General features: G+C 41.3%; 3 protein-coding genes across 5 annotated transcripts in view; 2 read left to right on the top strand and 1 right to left on the bottom strand.

The window, feature by feature from the left end:
- Positions 1-2,363: 2,363 nt before the first annotated feature.
- Positions 2,364-5,567, top strand: LOC311099986 (HLA class II histocompatibility antigen gamma chain-like). The gene is made up of 7 exons (XM_084140710.1): positions 2,364-2,603; positions 3,177-3,346; positions 3,538-3,608; positions 3,717-3,744; positions 3,875-4,084; positions 5,045-5,086; positions 5,248-5,567. Exons 1-7 carry the CDS (start codon positions 2,527-2,529, stop codon positions 5,253-5,255), a joined length of 606 nt encoding a protein of 201 aa, XP_083996836.1. The 5' UTR covers positions 2,364-2,526; the 3' UTR covers positions 5,256-5,567.
- On the bottom strand, positions 5,563-10,500 carry LOC311099987 (SLC35A4 upstream microprotein-like). 3 transcript variants are annotated; one of them, XM_084140712.1, is made up of 4 exons: positions 10,077-10,500; positions 9,885-9,962; positions 7,395-7,493; positions 5,563-7,165 (listed from the first exon to the last, which is right to left on the bottom strand). In XM_084140712.1, the coding sequence occupies exons 2-4, from the start codon at positions 9,897-9,899 to the stop codon at positions 6,968-6,970; spliced, it is 312 nt and encodes a 103-aa protein (XP_083996838.1). In that variant the 5' UTR covers positions 9,900-9,962; positions 10,077-10,500; the 3' UTR covers positions 5,563-6,967. The 3 variants fall into 3 exon arrangements, with proteins under 3 accessions (XP_083996838.1, XP_083996839.1, XP_083996837.1); XM_084140713.1 differs by having other exon boundaries at positions 10,248-10,500; XM_084140711.1 differs by lacking the exon at positions 10,077-10,500 and having other exon boundaries at positions 9,885-9,987.
- A 3,208-nt stretch (positions 10,501-13,708) lies between these two features.
- The window catches only part of LOC311099336 (amyloid-beta A4 precursor protein-binding family B member 3-like), a gene marked incomplete at both ends in the record, with an annotated part of 28,481 nt that continues 25,675 nt past the window's right edge, over positions 13,709-16,514 (top strand). The window contains one exon of the mRNA XM_084140057.1: positions 13,709-13,757. Coding sequence (XP_083996183.1) covers positions 13,709-13,757 — 49 coding nt within the window. The remainder of the gene's footprint in view (positions 13,758-16,514) is intronic.

Below are 16,514 nucleotides of genomic sequence, written 5' to 3'. Positions count from 1 at the left end.
ACGTTTTATTTGTCACATGCGCCGAATACAACAGGTGTAGACCTTACAGTGAAATGCTTACTTACAAGCCCTTAACCAACAATGCAGTTTTAAGAAAGAATACAAAAAAAATGAAATAAAAGTAACAAATAATTAAAGAGCAGCAGTTAAATAACAATAGCAAGGCTATATACAGGGGTACCGAGAATGGGGAGTGCTAGGGCAGAAACCCTGCGCTAGGCTACCTGCCGCCCTTGAGTTTACACAGGCAGCCCAATTTATGATGATCTTTTTCATGTTTCTCTGCCCAGGCATTGCTGACGCATGCCAGATCTTACAACGCCTGGATAGGTATTTAACGTACCGGCTAACTATACTGAACAAAAATATAAACGCAACATGTAAAGTGTTGGTCCCATGTTTAATGAGTTGAAGTAAAATATCCCCGAAATGTTCCATACGCACAAAAAGCGTATTTCTCTAAAATGTTGTGCACAAATTCGTTTACATCCCTGTTAGTGAGAATTTCTCCTTTGCCAATATAATCCATCCACCTGACAGGTGTGGCATATCAAACAGCATGGTCATTACACAGGTGCACCTTGTGCTGGGGACAAAAGGCCACTCTTAAATGTGCAGTTTTGTCACATAGCACAATGCCACAGATGTCAAGTTTTTAGCGAGCGTGCAATTGGCATTGCTAATTGAAGGAATGTCCATCAGAGCTGTTGCCAGAGAATTTAATGTTCATTTCTCAACCATAAGCCACCTCCGTTTTAGAGAATTTGGCAGTACGTCCAACCGGCCTCACAACCGCAGACGACGTGTAACCATGCCAGCCCAGGACCTTCACATCCGGCTTCTTCACCTGCGGAATCGTCTGAGGCCAGCCACCCAGACAGCTGATGAAACTGGAGTATTTATGTCTGTAATAAGCCCTTTTGTGGTGAAAAACTCATTCTGATTGGTTGGGCCTTGCTCCCCAGCCAGGGTGGGGATGGCATAGGCCCACCCATGGCTGCGCCCCTGCCCAGTCATAAAATCCATAGATTAGGGCCTAATGAATGTATTTCAATTGACTGATTTCCTTATATGAACTATTTGTAGCATGTTGTGTTTATATTTTTGTTCACTATACATGTTACAGCAATCTGTCACGTCGAATATGTGGTACGCAACCATTAGTTGATGCATGCAATGTCTGAGCAGGGGAACGCGATCTTTGTAACTGCTTTGTAGCTAACTCGATTGGGTTATTATCCTTCATTGGCCATCTTTTTGACCTTTCGTCCAATGTACTAATCATTGGTTCCAAATAATTAAGCGTGGTGCATATTTTCAAGTAAATTACTAGAAATTATTATCTTTGGGAGATTTCTAAGTGTGACACTACTAGGGGAATACCACTGTCAGACAGGTAAATGCCTATCATATTTTTTCTGACAAGTTATCCTAATTAGAGTAGAGTCTATTATCCCTGAGGTGCAATTCATTTTGCAGCACAAAGTAAAAACAATGGACACATTAACAACAAATACAGCAATATGTACACAAGAAATATACCCCTAAACCAGACAAGAATAGTAAATCCATACCTAATCGGTACACATTGAGGGATTGTAATTTACTCAAATGTTAGGTCCCATAAACACAAAACCTACTTCACTTTTCTCTAGTTAAGGAGCTGGTTTCCCAGACACAGATTTATCCTTAAAAAGCATACTCAATGGAGAATCTCAATTTAAATAGTTTTTAGTCCAGGATTAATCTGTCTGGGAAACCTGCCCTAGAAATTCCAACTAACCATTTGATCTATTGAACAAATCCATTGTTTTCGGTTAATCACAGATTGTCCATTATATTGACCAGATACTTAAGTGGCCACTCTGACAATGAAAATAAATGTTTTAAAAATGGAAGGCATTCGGGAGGCAAAATCAGATTGGATCGTTCTAGAGAAGGTAAATACGCGTGTGAACAACATAACTAATAGTGTTTTTCTCAAAATTGCCGTGATGTCACGTCTCCTACTCATAGCAGTACACTCATGACAACCTTAGCATTAAGAAACTTATATTCGATCAAATAAGACACACGTAACAAATAAGTAGTTATTTTTTTTGTTAACCAAATTCGACAGTCTTATTGACCTCCATGCAAAAACTACTTGCTTGGTGAGCGAATAAATCGAAGAAAAAAAAGGCCTCCTACTGGAGAAGAGAGGTTCTGGTCACAGTTATCCCTCGCGTCGCTTCTTCCTCTGGGTTAGTGGCTGCAGACACCTAAATTATTGTATTTCCCCTTTGTGTTCAAGAAAATATGCCACCAACAACTGATGATGCTGATCAAGTCAGCCAATCAGAAATACTTTAATGAAACCAAACATGTCCAACCTGAACTTCCCTTATGAATCAGGGACTTTCCTTGAATTTGACCAATCTCAATTTCCCTTCTCCTCGGACAGATTATAAACTGTGTCTTGTTTTGGGTGAGCCATTTCAAATTGAAAACCAATTTAAAAGGTTGTAACAGAGAGACTGCCGCAGGATGTCTGAGCCACAGAGAGAGCGCCTCATCACAGCTCCCAGCGAGCAGACTGCAATTAATGTAGGAACTACATCAGGGTAAGGAATATTACATACTTTTTCTCTTGTCAATGTTTTTATTATAATTGTATAACATTTACAGGGTCATTTCAAATGGGCCATTTTGTTTATTTTATTCTTCCCGGGGGAAAGGAAACAATGATCAAACTGACAAAAAGTACTTTTTATTAGCCAGACTAAGCATTATCATCACCACAACGCTGGCTAAACGCCCATCTAGATATAAATAATTTTTTAGCAGTATTAGTTTTAATCTGTGATTACATAAATGTTGTCTATATATATGCTGATAGATTTTAGCATCGTTTTAATGTGATTTAGAATCTAGATTAATTCCTGAAATTTAAAATGGGTGTCTGCCCAGCAACCCCTGACGTCATTTTTGTTGTGAAAACAATTTACCATCATAAACAAGGCATGATTTAGTACGGTCTAGTAATTGATTAAAATCTTCTTCTTTTTTTGCCACGTACACATTTATATTGTTTACTGTAATAGCGGAGTTATACGAAAAGTCCCATACATCAGCCTTATAACAAAGCAATAAAGCATCCATCATATTCTCCATTTTATATTATGTCTCCTTCACAGAGGGTCCAACAAAAGGGCCTTCAAGATAGCTGGTTTCACCCTCCTGGCCTGCCTGCTCATTGCTGGTCAGGCTCTGACTGCCTACTTCATCCTGGGCCAGAAAAACGACATTAAAGACCTGCAGGAACAGAGCAAATCCCTGAAGAAGGAGCTGGGTCATGGGCACGCTGGTGAGACTATGCTCCCCTCAGGACCTGGTCCTGTAATGTTCTAGTGTTAGCTAATGGCTATCACAGCTACACCCTTTATTTGAGGCCTTTTTAACAGGAAATGAGTGAACTAACACTCCACAAGATACTGCATTTTATTGTAGGCTAAACTTTGTAAATCTATAAGAAAGTTTCTCACTTTCTGTCTACAGCTGCTGTCCCCATGGAGCTGCATGTGCCGATGAACACCATGCAGTTGCTGACCGATGAGTCTGCTGATGAGGTCAGTCTTCAGCTATGGAAATTACGTGTTTAAACCATGATTAGCGTGCTTAACAGTCTCTTGAATATACCTTTATTCTCAGTTCTGTCTTTCTACTTCCCTTTCCAGGGGACATCTACCCAGGGGCCAAAGGAAGGTATGAAATGTTATTCATTGACATTTCAACTGTCATGCCAGTAAACCCCCCTTTCAAAGCTCCCCCAGCCCCCTCTTTCTCTCACTTCCTCTCTCATCATATAACATGTAGACACCTTTCATCCACACAGGACCAGGCTCTGCCACCCAGTGTGAGCTGGAGTCAGCAGGGTTGAAACCAGAGGGGCTTGAATCCTTCCGACCCCAGTGTGATGAGGGCGGCAACTACCTGCCCCAGCAGTGCTTGGACGCCAAACGCCTCTGCTGGTGTGTGGATGCCAGTGGGAAGCAGCTCTCTGGCACCCTAACCAATGGACCAGCTAGGTGCGGCGCCACATCTGGTAAGATCCTGTTTGAAGTTGAAAATAGATATATATATTTTTTTTTATTATACTCAGATGTTGGGTCCCATAAACACAAGACCCACTTCACTCTTCTCTACTTTAGGGACTGGTTACCCAGACAAAGATGAAGCCTTATCCTTAAAAAGCATGCTCAATAGAGAATTTCCATTGGAATAGTTTTTTTTAAAAATCCAGGTGTAATCTTAATCTGTGTCTAGAAAATTGGCCCTAGAAGTTTCAACTAACCATTTGATCTCTTGAACAAGTGTATTATTTTTAGTTGCAGCAGAGACAAGTTATTTTAGTTCCCCTTTTTGTTCAAGAAAATCTTTCACTAACAACTGATGACGCTGATCAAGTCAGCCAATCATAAATACTGAAATGAAACCAAACAATTCCAACCTTAACTTCCCTTATGAATCAGGGACTTTCCTTGGACCTGACCTGACCAGTCTCAGTTTCCCTTTCTTTGGGCTAGATAGATAGATATTCATGGATTTTTGTGAATTAATCCATGGTGATGAATGCTCTTAGATTATGAAGTATTCATACTAGGGCTGTCAGGGTTAATCCGTTAACTCAAATTAACTTTTTGTAATGTTATGGCACAATTTGTTTTAAATGCGATAATTCGCATTGTCTGAAAGCGTTTAAAATACACTGAAAACATCCTAAATACATAATCTATTCAGCAAAAAACAACAGTGCGATGTCAAAACTAGTTCACATTGAGGTTAGAGAAAGTGCTTGATCAATTTACCTGATTTTGCGTACCATTACTTGGAACAAAATCAATATTCTTGTAATGCTTTTTGTATAAAAATATCTTAAATTACAGTTCAATTTAAGCAAATTATGAATTTGCGATTAATCACAGCAAATCCTGCGATTAACTTGATTACATTTTGTAATAGTTTGACAGCCCTAATTCATACCCATTTTTACTACCTTTTGCAGCACTCAATCATGTGATGGCCATACATGACGTGATGCAGAGTGGTAAGTATCCTGTGGCAGGGACTCTTCCACTAAAATAGGAAGAAATTCATTGTTGACTTTTCTTCAAAACATGCCTTGTTTGTTTCTTCTGACTACATGTGTATGCTGTAAGGAACTATCTGGCTATTCTGTTGGTAATGTACATTTCTCTTTATTTACAGATGAGTAAAAACCATTGAGCTGTGAGGACCAGTAAAACTGTCCCATTACACATCATATCTACATTTAAGCACTTCCATTCGGAATACCCTGATTCTGTGGAAATGTTAAATAATCCAGCACAGGGATTTGGAAACTAACAAGTTCTCTTTTGTTGTATTTTCTCTATGGGTCTATTTAATTAACCTATGATATTTTATATAATAAGGCCAGGTGTACTAACTGCTGCTCACTGCTAACCATTTTTAAAAAACTGAGATTAGGCCAACCAAGATGTGTAACTGTCATTCTAGCTAATAAAATAAAGTCAAAATAAATGCCACTGAAATGAAACACTTTATTTAAAGGGCTGCCATATAATTGAAGTTTCATACCATTTCAAGTGTACAAACCAAAGCAAAAGAAAATGCACCACTCCATTTTGTCACTACAAGAACAGACTAACATACATCACCTGACATAGCAAACGTCATGTATGGGGAAAAAAAGGAAAACCAATTATAAATGCTCTGGTATTGGTGACTTCTCATTTCACTGTTCCTGACAGTTTTTTAGATTGCATGTTAATGTTGAGAACATTAATAACAGTGACGCATCTCATTCCATTAGGCTCTCCAACATCTGTCAGTCTGGTGATAATGGCAGTGGTTTTCAAACCTCTCCTCGGGGATCCCGAGAAGTTTCTAAATGTAGCCCTGAAATAACTCACCTGATTCTGATTCACCGATTCAATGGCTTGATGATTAGTTGAACCAGGTGTGGAATATTTAAAATACATGGAATGGCTGGGGGTCCCAGAAGCGAGGTTTGAAAAACCCCTGAGCTAGGAGACTACAACCCACTCTCTAAGGACAATATCATTCATCTAATAGTGCATGGCTCAAGATTGGGCCTAGTAAACAAGTATTGTGGTAAATCTGAAACTTCTCCCATGTAGTACGTCCTGGCTGAGAAGGCAGTACTGGACATTAATATAATTGCAATGCCTGATCCAGATGTCCAGGGTTATATCAGTTGGTATACGGATTTACTTTGCTAAATCACAGGAACCCCTGCCAGGACCATCTGACCAACATGGATGCAAACTGCAGGTTGATAGTTCCCCTGTAGAGGTCCCTGTGTACCATTATATAGACTGCATTGTGATGTACTCAGTGTACAGAACTATCAAGCAGACACTAAAGACTGGTATACTAGGAGCAGGTCAATATGGGTTTACAGTGACCTAAAAGTCAGAACATAGGCAGAGAACTTGCTAGGGACAGATTAGTAGATATTGACATAATATTCTCATAGTCATGTTTACTACAGTATGTTATAAATATCATTTGGGTATAATAACAAGGTTAGATGGTTGATCTACAAGCAAGACTAAATAGAAAGCTGTCCTGAGGAAAATAAAATCTCCCCCCTACAAAGAACCCATTGCATAAAAGGAACAATGTTATCTTTCCAGTTAATATACAAAATATAAGCCCCTCCATGAGTATTGCACACATTGAAAGAGATGATTGTAAAGATGTGATGCATAATTCAAGCAACCATGTTGGTTTTTCCTACATTTCTCCTCACAAACACACATATAATTTTTCTGAGTTCAGTACCATTTTGCAATCTAAAATTGAAGGCTTTGGAGTGGGGTAGTTCAATTGATATTTTTGAAGGGGCAAGGGGGTGGTTTATTGGTTCAGTGATCCATCTTCTCCCCCAGAACCAGGGCTGCTATTTGCCGGGTCCTTTTAGAGAGTTGAAAAAGTCTTTCAGGGTTTGCTCAATGTTGGGCACGCCAAAGTTTTGAGCTGCAAAGACGCCTGTGCAAGTCCCAAGGATCACGCCCAAAACCGCGGAGGATCGCAGCCTAGACACGATATACCCTGCCAAGAAGCCCTTAAGGAAAGGAGAGGCCAGCACACTGCCACCCTGGAACAACAAAACGTCACCCTCACGTTTGAAACACACAACAAACAGGTATGGGGTTGTTCTTCTGAGGCCCATCTGACCGTTTGACAAGATGAATGGAAAACGTGTACTCCATCTGCACATAAACAGACCTGATCTATAACAACTACAGAAAAGTGAGGGTTTGTATGAGGTCATGTTTGCGTGAGCCTGAGGCCTGCATGTGTGTGTCAGACATCCGACTGCTCACCTGTGGGATCCCAGCCTGTACTTCCTTCTCCACACGCCGCTGAATGTCCTCTAGCTGGTCCTTAAGCTCTGCCAGGTCCTTCAGCTGTCTCAAGGGGTCCTGTTGTAGTACACGTCAAAGGTAAATTATCAACAGCAAGCAAAGCATGATACATATCAAACATGATTTTAGTTAATATATGAATCTTCTATAAATATGTGTGGTTGGTCATATCCTGAGTGCCTACTGATAACTGAAAAAAATCTATAATGACAATATTAAGAGACAGAATAAAGCAGAATCAAGTAATTCTTTGGTACAAAATGTGTGCCCCAAAACAAGAAAACAGGGCCAGCCCGCCCGCCCATTAGGCAGGATTAGGCGGCCGCCTTTGGCGGCAGATCGACGAGGGCGGCTTTTTCTGTGCTAAACTGACCAAGACTCACATCATTCTGCCGAGAAACAATGACAATGTCTGTCAACCAGTGGCATATGGGCTTTTATCAGGCTGTGATAAGCAGTGCCCACTTCGTCAAAGTCAAGGGCGCAAAATATTTCACTTGTCTATTCCCAGCCCGCCTCTCCAGGGTGCCATTGGAGAGACGCATCGCTGCGGCGCTCCACCAACGTTCCGTCAAAGAAATCATCAAACATAAATCATGTAGCAGATACAGCCTATGGTAGAAAGAGTATGGTGTGTTCTGTAGCCTACAGGCTAGAGATAAAATGTATGATAATGTAATGAGATGGAGACTTTTTACATCATGCAGGTTTCTCAGATCAAATAGCCTAACCTAAATGGCGCCCAATCAAATAAACAAACGCACTGTTAAACAACATATCCTAAAAACGGGCCAGGTCAAAGTAAAATGGACAATATGGAATGAACATTCAGGATTCTCACAACTGCTGTCCAGGAGTTTCACCCCGTGGGCTAAATTGTCATGGTTTAAAGTTGGTATCCGTATATTTTTGATAAGCTGATCATAGCAAAAAAATGTAAATATTTCTGCATTTCGGCTGTGTAAACACATTGACTCTTTTTGCAAATAGGCTCAGCATAACTCCTGATAAAGTTGGGAGCTGATATTCAGAGCTTAAATAGCCAAATTGATTAGTCACAGGAATCAGGACTAATAAAGCCAATGCAACTGCCTGTTATACAAACGGTAGGCCTAACACATGGATAGATGGGCATTCATAAAATTCCATTGGGGCTCCAAGTGGCGCAGCGGTCTAAGGCACTGCATCACAGTGCTAGAGGCGTCATTACAGACCCCGGTTCGTGATCGAGAGTTACACATGGCAGCGCACAATTGGCCCAGCGTCGTCTGGGTTAAGCAGTTTTTTTGGGCTAATCGCGCTGTAGCGACTCCTTGTTGCGGGTGAATGTGTTTCCTGCGGCGGGTGTTAAGAAGCGCGGTTTGACGGGTTATGTTTCTGGAGGATGCATGACTCGACCTTTGCCTCCCGAGCCCGTTGGGGAGTTGCAGCGATGAGACAAGATCGAAATTGGGGATAAATTGCAGGCTGGCATGGTATGCTACACCCCAGTAAGCACGGACCAATGCAAACGTCTTTTTTTTGTGCAGTCCGGACCAGCCTTGACGTCTGTTTGGTTCAGGTTTTATTTGGTCTGGCTCAGCCTTGATTTGGCCCAAACATAGACCTCTATGTTTGATTCAGTTTTGGTGTGGTCCTGACCGGCCTTGATTTCAACATCCATGAACATTGATTTTTGGTCCGATCCAGACCAAATCTGAACCAATCATAGACGTCGGTCTGGACCAACCTTGATTTGGCCCAAACATAAACGTCACAGATGGTTGGTAGCACCTCAACTGGGGAGGACCGGCTCATGGTAATGGCTGGAGCTGAATCAGGGGAATGGTATCCCTCCCCTCAGCAGCCTCCTGTGATGGATGTCCATGTTTGGTTCAGATTTGATCCAAACATATACATATATAAATTACGTATTTTCGCCTTTCATTCAGAACCTAAATTTAACCTAACTTCAACGTCTGGAAAATACGAATTTTCAACGTCCTTTTGCTTACTGGGACTATTCTAGTTTTGGTCGCCCCTCGGCAATGCGTGTTAATGTAGTTAACGTTACTGTTTTACTTTCTTGATGGACTATTGATTACTCTAGACTAGGGTACACAGCACAGTTTGACAGCTCATGGAAATTATACAGGCAGTAAATATGGCTTATGAGTAGAGTATCGTGTTTCTATTCTACATTCTTACAGACATCATACCCAGCATAATAACGGCAGCAGTCGCCTAATGGACCAGTAAGTCAGGTTGCTGATACGAATGTAATGTTTAGTTAGCTAGCTAGCTAGCTAGCAAGCTAGCGTGACAGCTCCTCCGCAAAAACATAACGTTAGCAAAATAACGGTCATGGTATCTACACTGAACAGACCTGAAGGTAACTAACGTTAATAAACAAGTGCTACAACTGCGAATAAAAGCCCAGATTTTAACTCCCCAATTTACGGCACTAACCTTGTCGTCCGCCATGTCTTCAAATCAATGCTCCTTCAGTCTGTGCCACAGACTTATGACTGGACTCGATTTTCTTTCCTGCTCGAAGGCATTTTGTTATTGATTTTATTTTTATTTAACCTTTATTTTATCAGAGAGTCATACTGAGTCCAAGGTCTATTTTACAAATGAGCCCTGAATTACAGAAATTACCAAATGCAAGCAGAAAGAAGACGAGGACATAAAAAACAAACACATTCATCAAGGTCCTCAATAAGCTTTCTGAATTGCCATGCTAAGAGGCACTAAAACATCCCATCAGAATGCCGTGATTCTGGAAGACGTGTGACTGAAATCAGTGCCGAATGTTTTTACTCTGCTTACTTGCTACATCGGTGTTGCATTATTGTCACGATGTGTCAATGTTTTAGATCTAGCTATCTTTATGACATTGAGGCCATTGCATGTGCACAGGTAACAGGACATGCCCGGCATGTTTTATTATTAGTACAAATCAACTAATTTGAAACCATTAATAATTTTCGGAGTTGGACAGACTTTTTTGAAACGAGGGCAAATTTGTATTTGCCTGGCTACGCAACTCCTTGCTCCGGCCAAACGCAAAGCCACGTTCACTGACGTTAGTTTCGTGTTATCAATGAAGTATGTAGCCAACCAGAGATATAAGAGAAAGGAGGAGATAGTAATCCCATTGTGCAATGAATGGGGAAACGTATAACGCCACACCTAGCAGACTGTTGACCAATCGCGTTCAAGTTGTCATGCTGCGTCAAGCGGTTGCTAAGCCAATCGTCACCCAATCCATTCTCAAATGCAGCGTTCAAAACAACTGGGAGCTCGGAAATCTCCGACTTCTGACATCAGGGCTTTCAAGACAACTAGGAACTGGGAAAAAAACGAGCTCCAACTGGGAAAAATATTTTCAACAGTCATCCAACTCAGGAACTCTGGCCTCTTTCTAGAGCTCAGACTTTCTGACCTGAAGATCACTGACGTCCTTATTTGACCTCATATTTTTCAGAGTTCTCAGTTGTCTTGAAAGCACCGAAAGTCAGGGCATTGGTGCTTTCAAGATAAATGGATTGATGATCTTCAGGTCAGAAAGTCGGAGCTCTAGAAAGATAACTGAGTTTCCGACATGGAATTCCGAGTTGAATGACCATTCAAAAAGATTTCTCAGTCGGAGCTCGTTTTTTTTCAAGTTCCCAGTTGTCTTGAAAGCATTTACATTTTAGTCATTTAGCAGACGCTCTTATCCAGAGCAACTTACATGAGCAATTAGGGTTAAGTGCCTTGCTCAAGGGCACAGACAGATTTTTCACCTAGTCGGGTCGGGGATTAGAACCAGCGACCTTTCGGTTACTGGCACAACGCTCGTAACCACTAAGCTACCTGCCGCCCCTGAAGTCGGAAGTCTGAGATTTCCGAGTTCCCAGTTGTTTTGAACACAGCATATGAGTCTAGAAACCTCCTCGAAATAATGTGTAATGGCACGATTCCAAAGCTATACGATATTACAGAGAACAAGGTGATTATCTCACATCTCTGAAAAGATTTGTAATGTTGTACTTCTTGTTCACAAAATAGAGCCCCACAGTGGAGGTGTCATAGTACCCATAAAACATAGCGGTCAAAGGTCTGTGTTTCGTGTAGGCTTACCCCTGCCATGATGTTTCGATAACCATGTAAATCTCTCTTGGACAAGGTGACTTTTATCAATATATTCATCTCTATTTACTTGTCAGATTCGAAAATGCTAATTAGCATCAAAGTAGACATCATGCAAAACTACAAATCTCGCAAGCTCCTGCACGTCATCGCTAGCTGACACCTTTGCTAACAGGAATTGTGTCAATTTCACAGAATTGTCAATTTTAAAAAATCTAACCAATTCATTCATTACAACATTTAGCTAACATTAGATAGTTAATCCAGAGATTCTTACCTTTGCCTCGATTTATCAGTCTCCTCCAGATCCTCATGGCATTTGTAGTTCTATATGATAGCCACATTAGCAACTAATTAGCATTTCATTTGTTGGCGGTAAATAAAGGGAAATATATTGATAAAAGTTACCTTGTCCTAAAGAGATTTACAAGGTTATCAAAATGTCACGTCAGGGTAAATTACACGAAACACAGCCCTTATTTTAAGTGTTTCTAAAATCCCCTATGGGAAAAAAGAATGGTGGAAAAACGATTGGAACCATTTCGCTGTCTGATCCCTAGGTTTTATGGGTATTATGACTCATACTGTGGTGCTCTATTCATGCTAATGTTGGGTTTTTGAGCTAGCACCCAATAGACTCCAATTCACTCCTTGAAGGAGTGCTCTTCTTGTCCCAGAATCGCCCATTGACGACGCATGGGCAAGTACACAATGGCGTTAATGCAATTCCAATGGAGTTTCCCATCTCCTCAAAAGTATCTCTGAGCGAACATAGAGCAGAGGAATAATTCAGTTTTGTCGTCAGGCAAACTTTGTATCACCTGCATAGAATGACCGCGCAGCGCGCGCTCTCTCCTCATCATGTGCCATCAAGGGGTTCATGCTACGCGCGAGCTGGGAGGTGGTTGTCACGGCAACCCAAGTGGAGGTGAGAAAAGGATGACGCAAGCTGGCTGGACGATGACGGATAGTGTGACCCTTCAAGAGGTGGATGCTGATTAAGGTGGACCATAGAAATAATGTAGAATGGAACTATAGACCATGTGGTGCCAATGGCAGTCATAAATGTTTTTCACTTTCCATATAATCATGCTCAGTACAATTTATGCTAGGCTATATGCAGCTAGGGAGTTTAAAATAAATGTAATTCATCCATTCATCAGATTCTACTGGCCAGACTGACATATACAATCTCTCTGCCTTACATTGCCCTGCTGAGCCAACCTAGAACATGGCCCGTAATTTTTGCTCTGTTGATTTGTGGAGACTGGGATACTGATCACTTTACTGCCAGATTAATAGCCATCAGTTTAATTACACTAAAACATTACATCTAGGGAAAATAGATGGGTTTAGAAAAGCTGCAGCAATTGCTGTCAAGGGAGGCTGTTTATAGAACACCCTTTCTCCCAATGCCTTAGCATAGAGATGCAACCATTAGGAAAGTGAAGATTTACAGTAGCCATTCCTGTATTCTGTAAAAATTAAATGTTGCTGGCATTGCTATCAAAAAGCACTCTCAATGTTGTCCTCTCAAATATTTATTTTTCCAGTAGACCATGACAGATGCGGGTTCTTTGTGTGGGAGAGATTTATGTCACTAATCTTCATGAGACATCCCATTTACACAGAGAGGTGTGTGTATCCCATCTCAAATTGAATTAAATCCTATTAGAGCTCCCTCGCTACAGACACTAGATATAGGCTACACCAGTCGCATGAACTGTTTGAGAAAGTGTGTTTGTTTTGGTTTCTGTATTATTTCCATTTTATTGGCCTCCATGTTCCGGTAGTAATGTATTTATTCTATATTCTAGAAAAGTATGATTTTGTGTCTGTTTGCTGGTCTGCACTTCGCCCTTATCCTTAAAGTACCTTTTCTTTGCCTCCTGCCCAGCCATCCTTAAGGCACAGAGAGAGAGAGAAGGAAGGGGTGGGGGGAAAGAGGAGGGGGAGTGGCAGAAGCTGCAGGCACCACTGAGCACAATACACAGAGAGAGAGAGAGAGAGAGAGAGAGAGGGGGGAGAGAGTGACACAGACAGATATAGAGAGTGGAGTGAAGATTTTAATCCTCTTGGCATATGAGTGTGTCCCTGGCCGCTTGGAATGTATTGCAGCTAACCCAGGGGCCAGGACGGAAGGAACACCTCTCACCATGCTGGGGAAGGATTACATGCTCGCCATCATCATAGTCAATTATGACGGTGAGTAGGCCACACACACACACTTAAACACACAATGTCCTGGACTCCTCCAGACTTTTTTCTCTCATCCCTCGTTCCTCAGAGGAAGAGGAGGAGAAGAGGAGACACCCGGTCAAGGAGGAGTGAGCTCATTAAGGCCAGCCAGGCATTCTGTCCCACAAACACTGAAGAGTGATTCTTGGCAATACATGGACAGTTTGAAGGTTTATGAAGATTGAGTTAGATGATTGTGAGTTTGTTGAGAGTTCAGGTAGTGAACTATAGTGCCTCTGTTAGACATTGAACATGTGGATCTGTGAATGTTTTGTATTTAGCTTTGTATTAATGTTAAAAATGGTGATGGTGGGGATTTCACTAGCAGTGAGGCATCTTATATGTATCAGTGATGTATGTTGCTTCTGAGAAGTTTCATATATCACAGTATTACTAGCTGGTCTTGCTCACAACATTATTGGATAATTTCTCCCTCTAGAGTCCCTCTCTCTAGACAATTTACAGTTTCCCCTTGCAATACCAAACGTCTGTCTAGTGAGTCCAGTTTGCAATGTGGTCCTTGAGGGCCTACATGAATTCACTGGATGGTTGGTTAAAATTCTGTGCACCCGTTTGTTTGCCGCTGATCTTCATGTAATTCTTAGATTTTGTGGTATTAAAATATATCATGCCATCAATATCATGCCATCATTTTGAAATGGAGAATGTGTTTGTAAGATTGTTTAGGTGAGTTTAGTCTAATTTTCTGTTCAACTGAGTGTTCCTCACCCTCCCCACACACAGTAAAATAAAAACCAGCCCAGAGATGTTATTTATAGGACAGGATGTGTTGTTCACCTGGGTGACGGTGTGGGTTGCCATGTGACTTGGTGTTGTCTTGGTAACTGTTGCCCTCCTGGTGTAAGGAGCGGCTGTCAGTTTGTATATTATGGAGAGTATTGGATAGGACAGTAGCCAGTAGAGGCACAGTGTTTTGTTGTAAGCACAAAGGACAGTGGAGTCAATGGAGAGTCAATAATGAGTTTGATGACTAAAACGTTGATATTACAATTAATGATTTATTCTACATTATGTTATTGTAGTAATGATGAAGTAAATATCAAATCCAATACATATTGGTGAGCAACAGCATTGTTAATATCCTCTTAATAGGCTATAGAAGGCTTGTCCCTCTGTTGTTTAACCTTGTTTGCTATGAACATTTCCCTCATTCATAAGAAAAAACACCACATGTTTCCCAAACAAAGCATCTGTCTTAACTGGGTATGTCATTGCTCCCAAAATAACTCTCCTCGAAAGAGGGGGCAGGAGAGAGGGAGAGTGGGGAGCGAGCGAGAGGGCGTCATCCTTATGCTGGGCACGATAAACAGGGTCACTCAGTGTCAATACTGGTACAGTTTGTTGGAAAATAGGCTCTGCAATAGTAGCCTAATGTTAGTGTAGTATACATATTGTTCTGGGCAAGGGTTTTGGTGATGGATTATTTGACTGGTAAATCCAATGTAAAAACCTGGTATATTGTTGAGTCAAGGATATACATTTTATATGATGGAGAGTTCGGGTGTGGATTCGTATATGAGTGTGTGTGACTGTGTGTTGGAGAGGGTTAGGGTGGGGAATGGAGTCCTCATAGAACCCTGTGGAACATAAAACTGGTCCCATATCTGTACAGTTTGTGCTTTAACCAACTTCATCTGACTTTCGTTGTCATGCCATGTATGGGTTGGGTTGGCACATAGGCTACAGATCAACATCCAGCCTAGTGGCGCGTGGCATGGCTGGCAGGGAAGCTATAGCCATCATGATCCCTGATTCAGAGCTGAATCCCAGATTGATGTTGATGTTGTGGCCCTTAATCCCTCTGGCAGATAGAGCCCAGCTCTGACCTTGCACAGACGCACCGCTGGTATTACTCTTTCTCTCTCTCTCTCTTCTCCAGATGTACCTCCTTCTCCTCCAGATGTACTCTCTCTCTCTCTCTCTCTCTCTCGCTCTCTCTCTCTCTCTCTCTCTCTCTCTCTCTCTCTCTCTCTCTCTCTCTCTCTCTCTCTCTCTCTCTCTCTCTCTCTCTCTCTCTCTCTCTCTCTCTCTCTCTCAATTAATTCAATTTCAATTTAACGGCTTTATTGGCATGGGAAACGTATGTTAACATTGCCAAAGCAAGTGAAATAGATCATAAACAAAAGTGAAATAAACAATAAAATATTAACAGTAAACATTACACTCAGAAGTTCCAAAAGAATAAAGACATTTCAAATGTCATATTATGTCTATATACAGTGTTATAATGATGTGCAAATAGTTAAAGTACAACAAGGTTGTATTTACAATGGTGTTTGTTCTTCACTGGTTGCCCTTTTCTTGTGGCAACAGGTCACAAATCTTGCTGCTGTGATTGCACACTGTGGTATTTCACCCAATAGATATGGGAGTTTATCAAAATTGGATTTGTTTTCTAATTCTTTGTGGGTCTGTGTAATCTGAGGGAAATATGTGTCTCTAATATGGTCATACATTTGGCAGGAGGTTAGGAAGTGCAGCTCAGTTTCCACCTCGTTTTGTGGGCAGTGTGCACATAGCCTGTCTTCTCTTGAGAGCCAGGTCGGCCTTCGGTGGCCTTTCTCAATAGCAAGGCTATGCTCACTGAGTCTGTACATAGTCAAAGATTTCCTTTATTTTGAGTCAGTCACAGTGGTCAGGTATTCTGCCATTGTGTACTCTCTGTTTAGGGCCAAATTGCATTCTAGTTTGCTCTGTTTTTTT

This window comes from Coregonus lavaretus (assembly GCF_964263955.1).
Source record: "Coregonus lavaretus genome assembly, chromosome: 24".
Classification (NCBI taxonomy): domain Eukaryota; kingdom Metazoa; phylum Chordata; class Actinopteri; order Salmoniformes; family Salmonidae; genus Coregonus; species Coregonus lavaretus.
The sequence above is the reverse complement of the archived record's forward strand: the minus strand, read 5'-3'. Positions and strand labels throughout refer to the sequence as shown.

Excerpts from the sequence above, each read along its gene's own strand:
- LOC311099986 (XM_084140710.1), top strand. The coding sequence starts at position 2,527 with ATGTCTGAGCCACAGAGAGAGCGCCTCATCACAGCTCCCAGCGAGCAG. Across the intron at positions 3,347-3,537 it reads GCTGGGTCATGGGCACGCTG|CTGCTGTCCCCATGGAGCTG; the intron begins GTGAGACTATGC and ends TTCTGTCTACAG. Across the intron at positions 3,745-3,874 it reads TACCCAGGGGCCAAAGGAAG|GACCAGGCTCTGCCACCCAG; the intron begins GTATGAAATGTT and ends TCATCCACACAG.
- LOC311099987 (XM_084140712.1), bottom strand. Across the intron at positions 7,166-7,394 it reads TACAGGCTGGGATCCCACAG|GGTGGCAGTGTGCTGGCCTC; the intron begins GTGAGCAGTCGG and ends TTGTTGTTCCAG.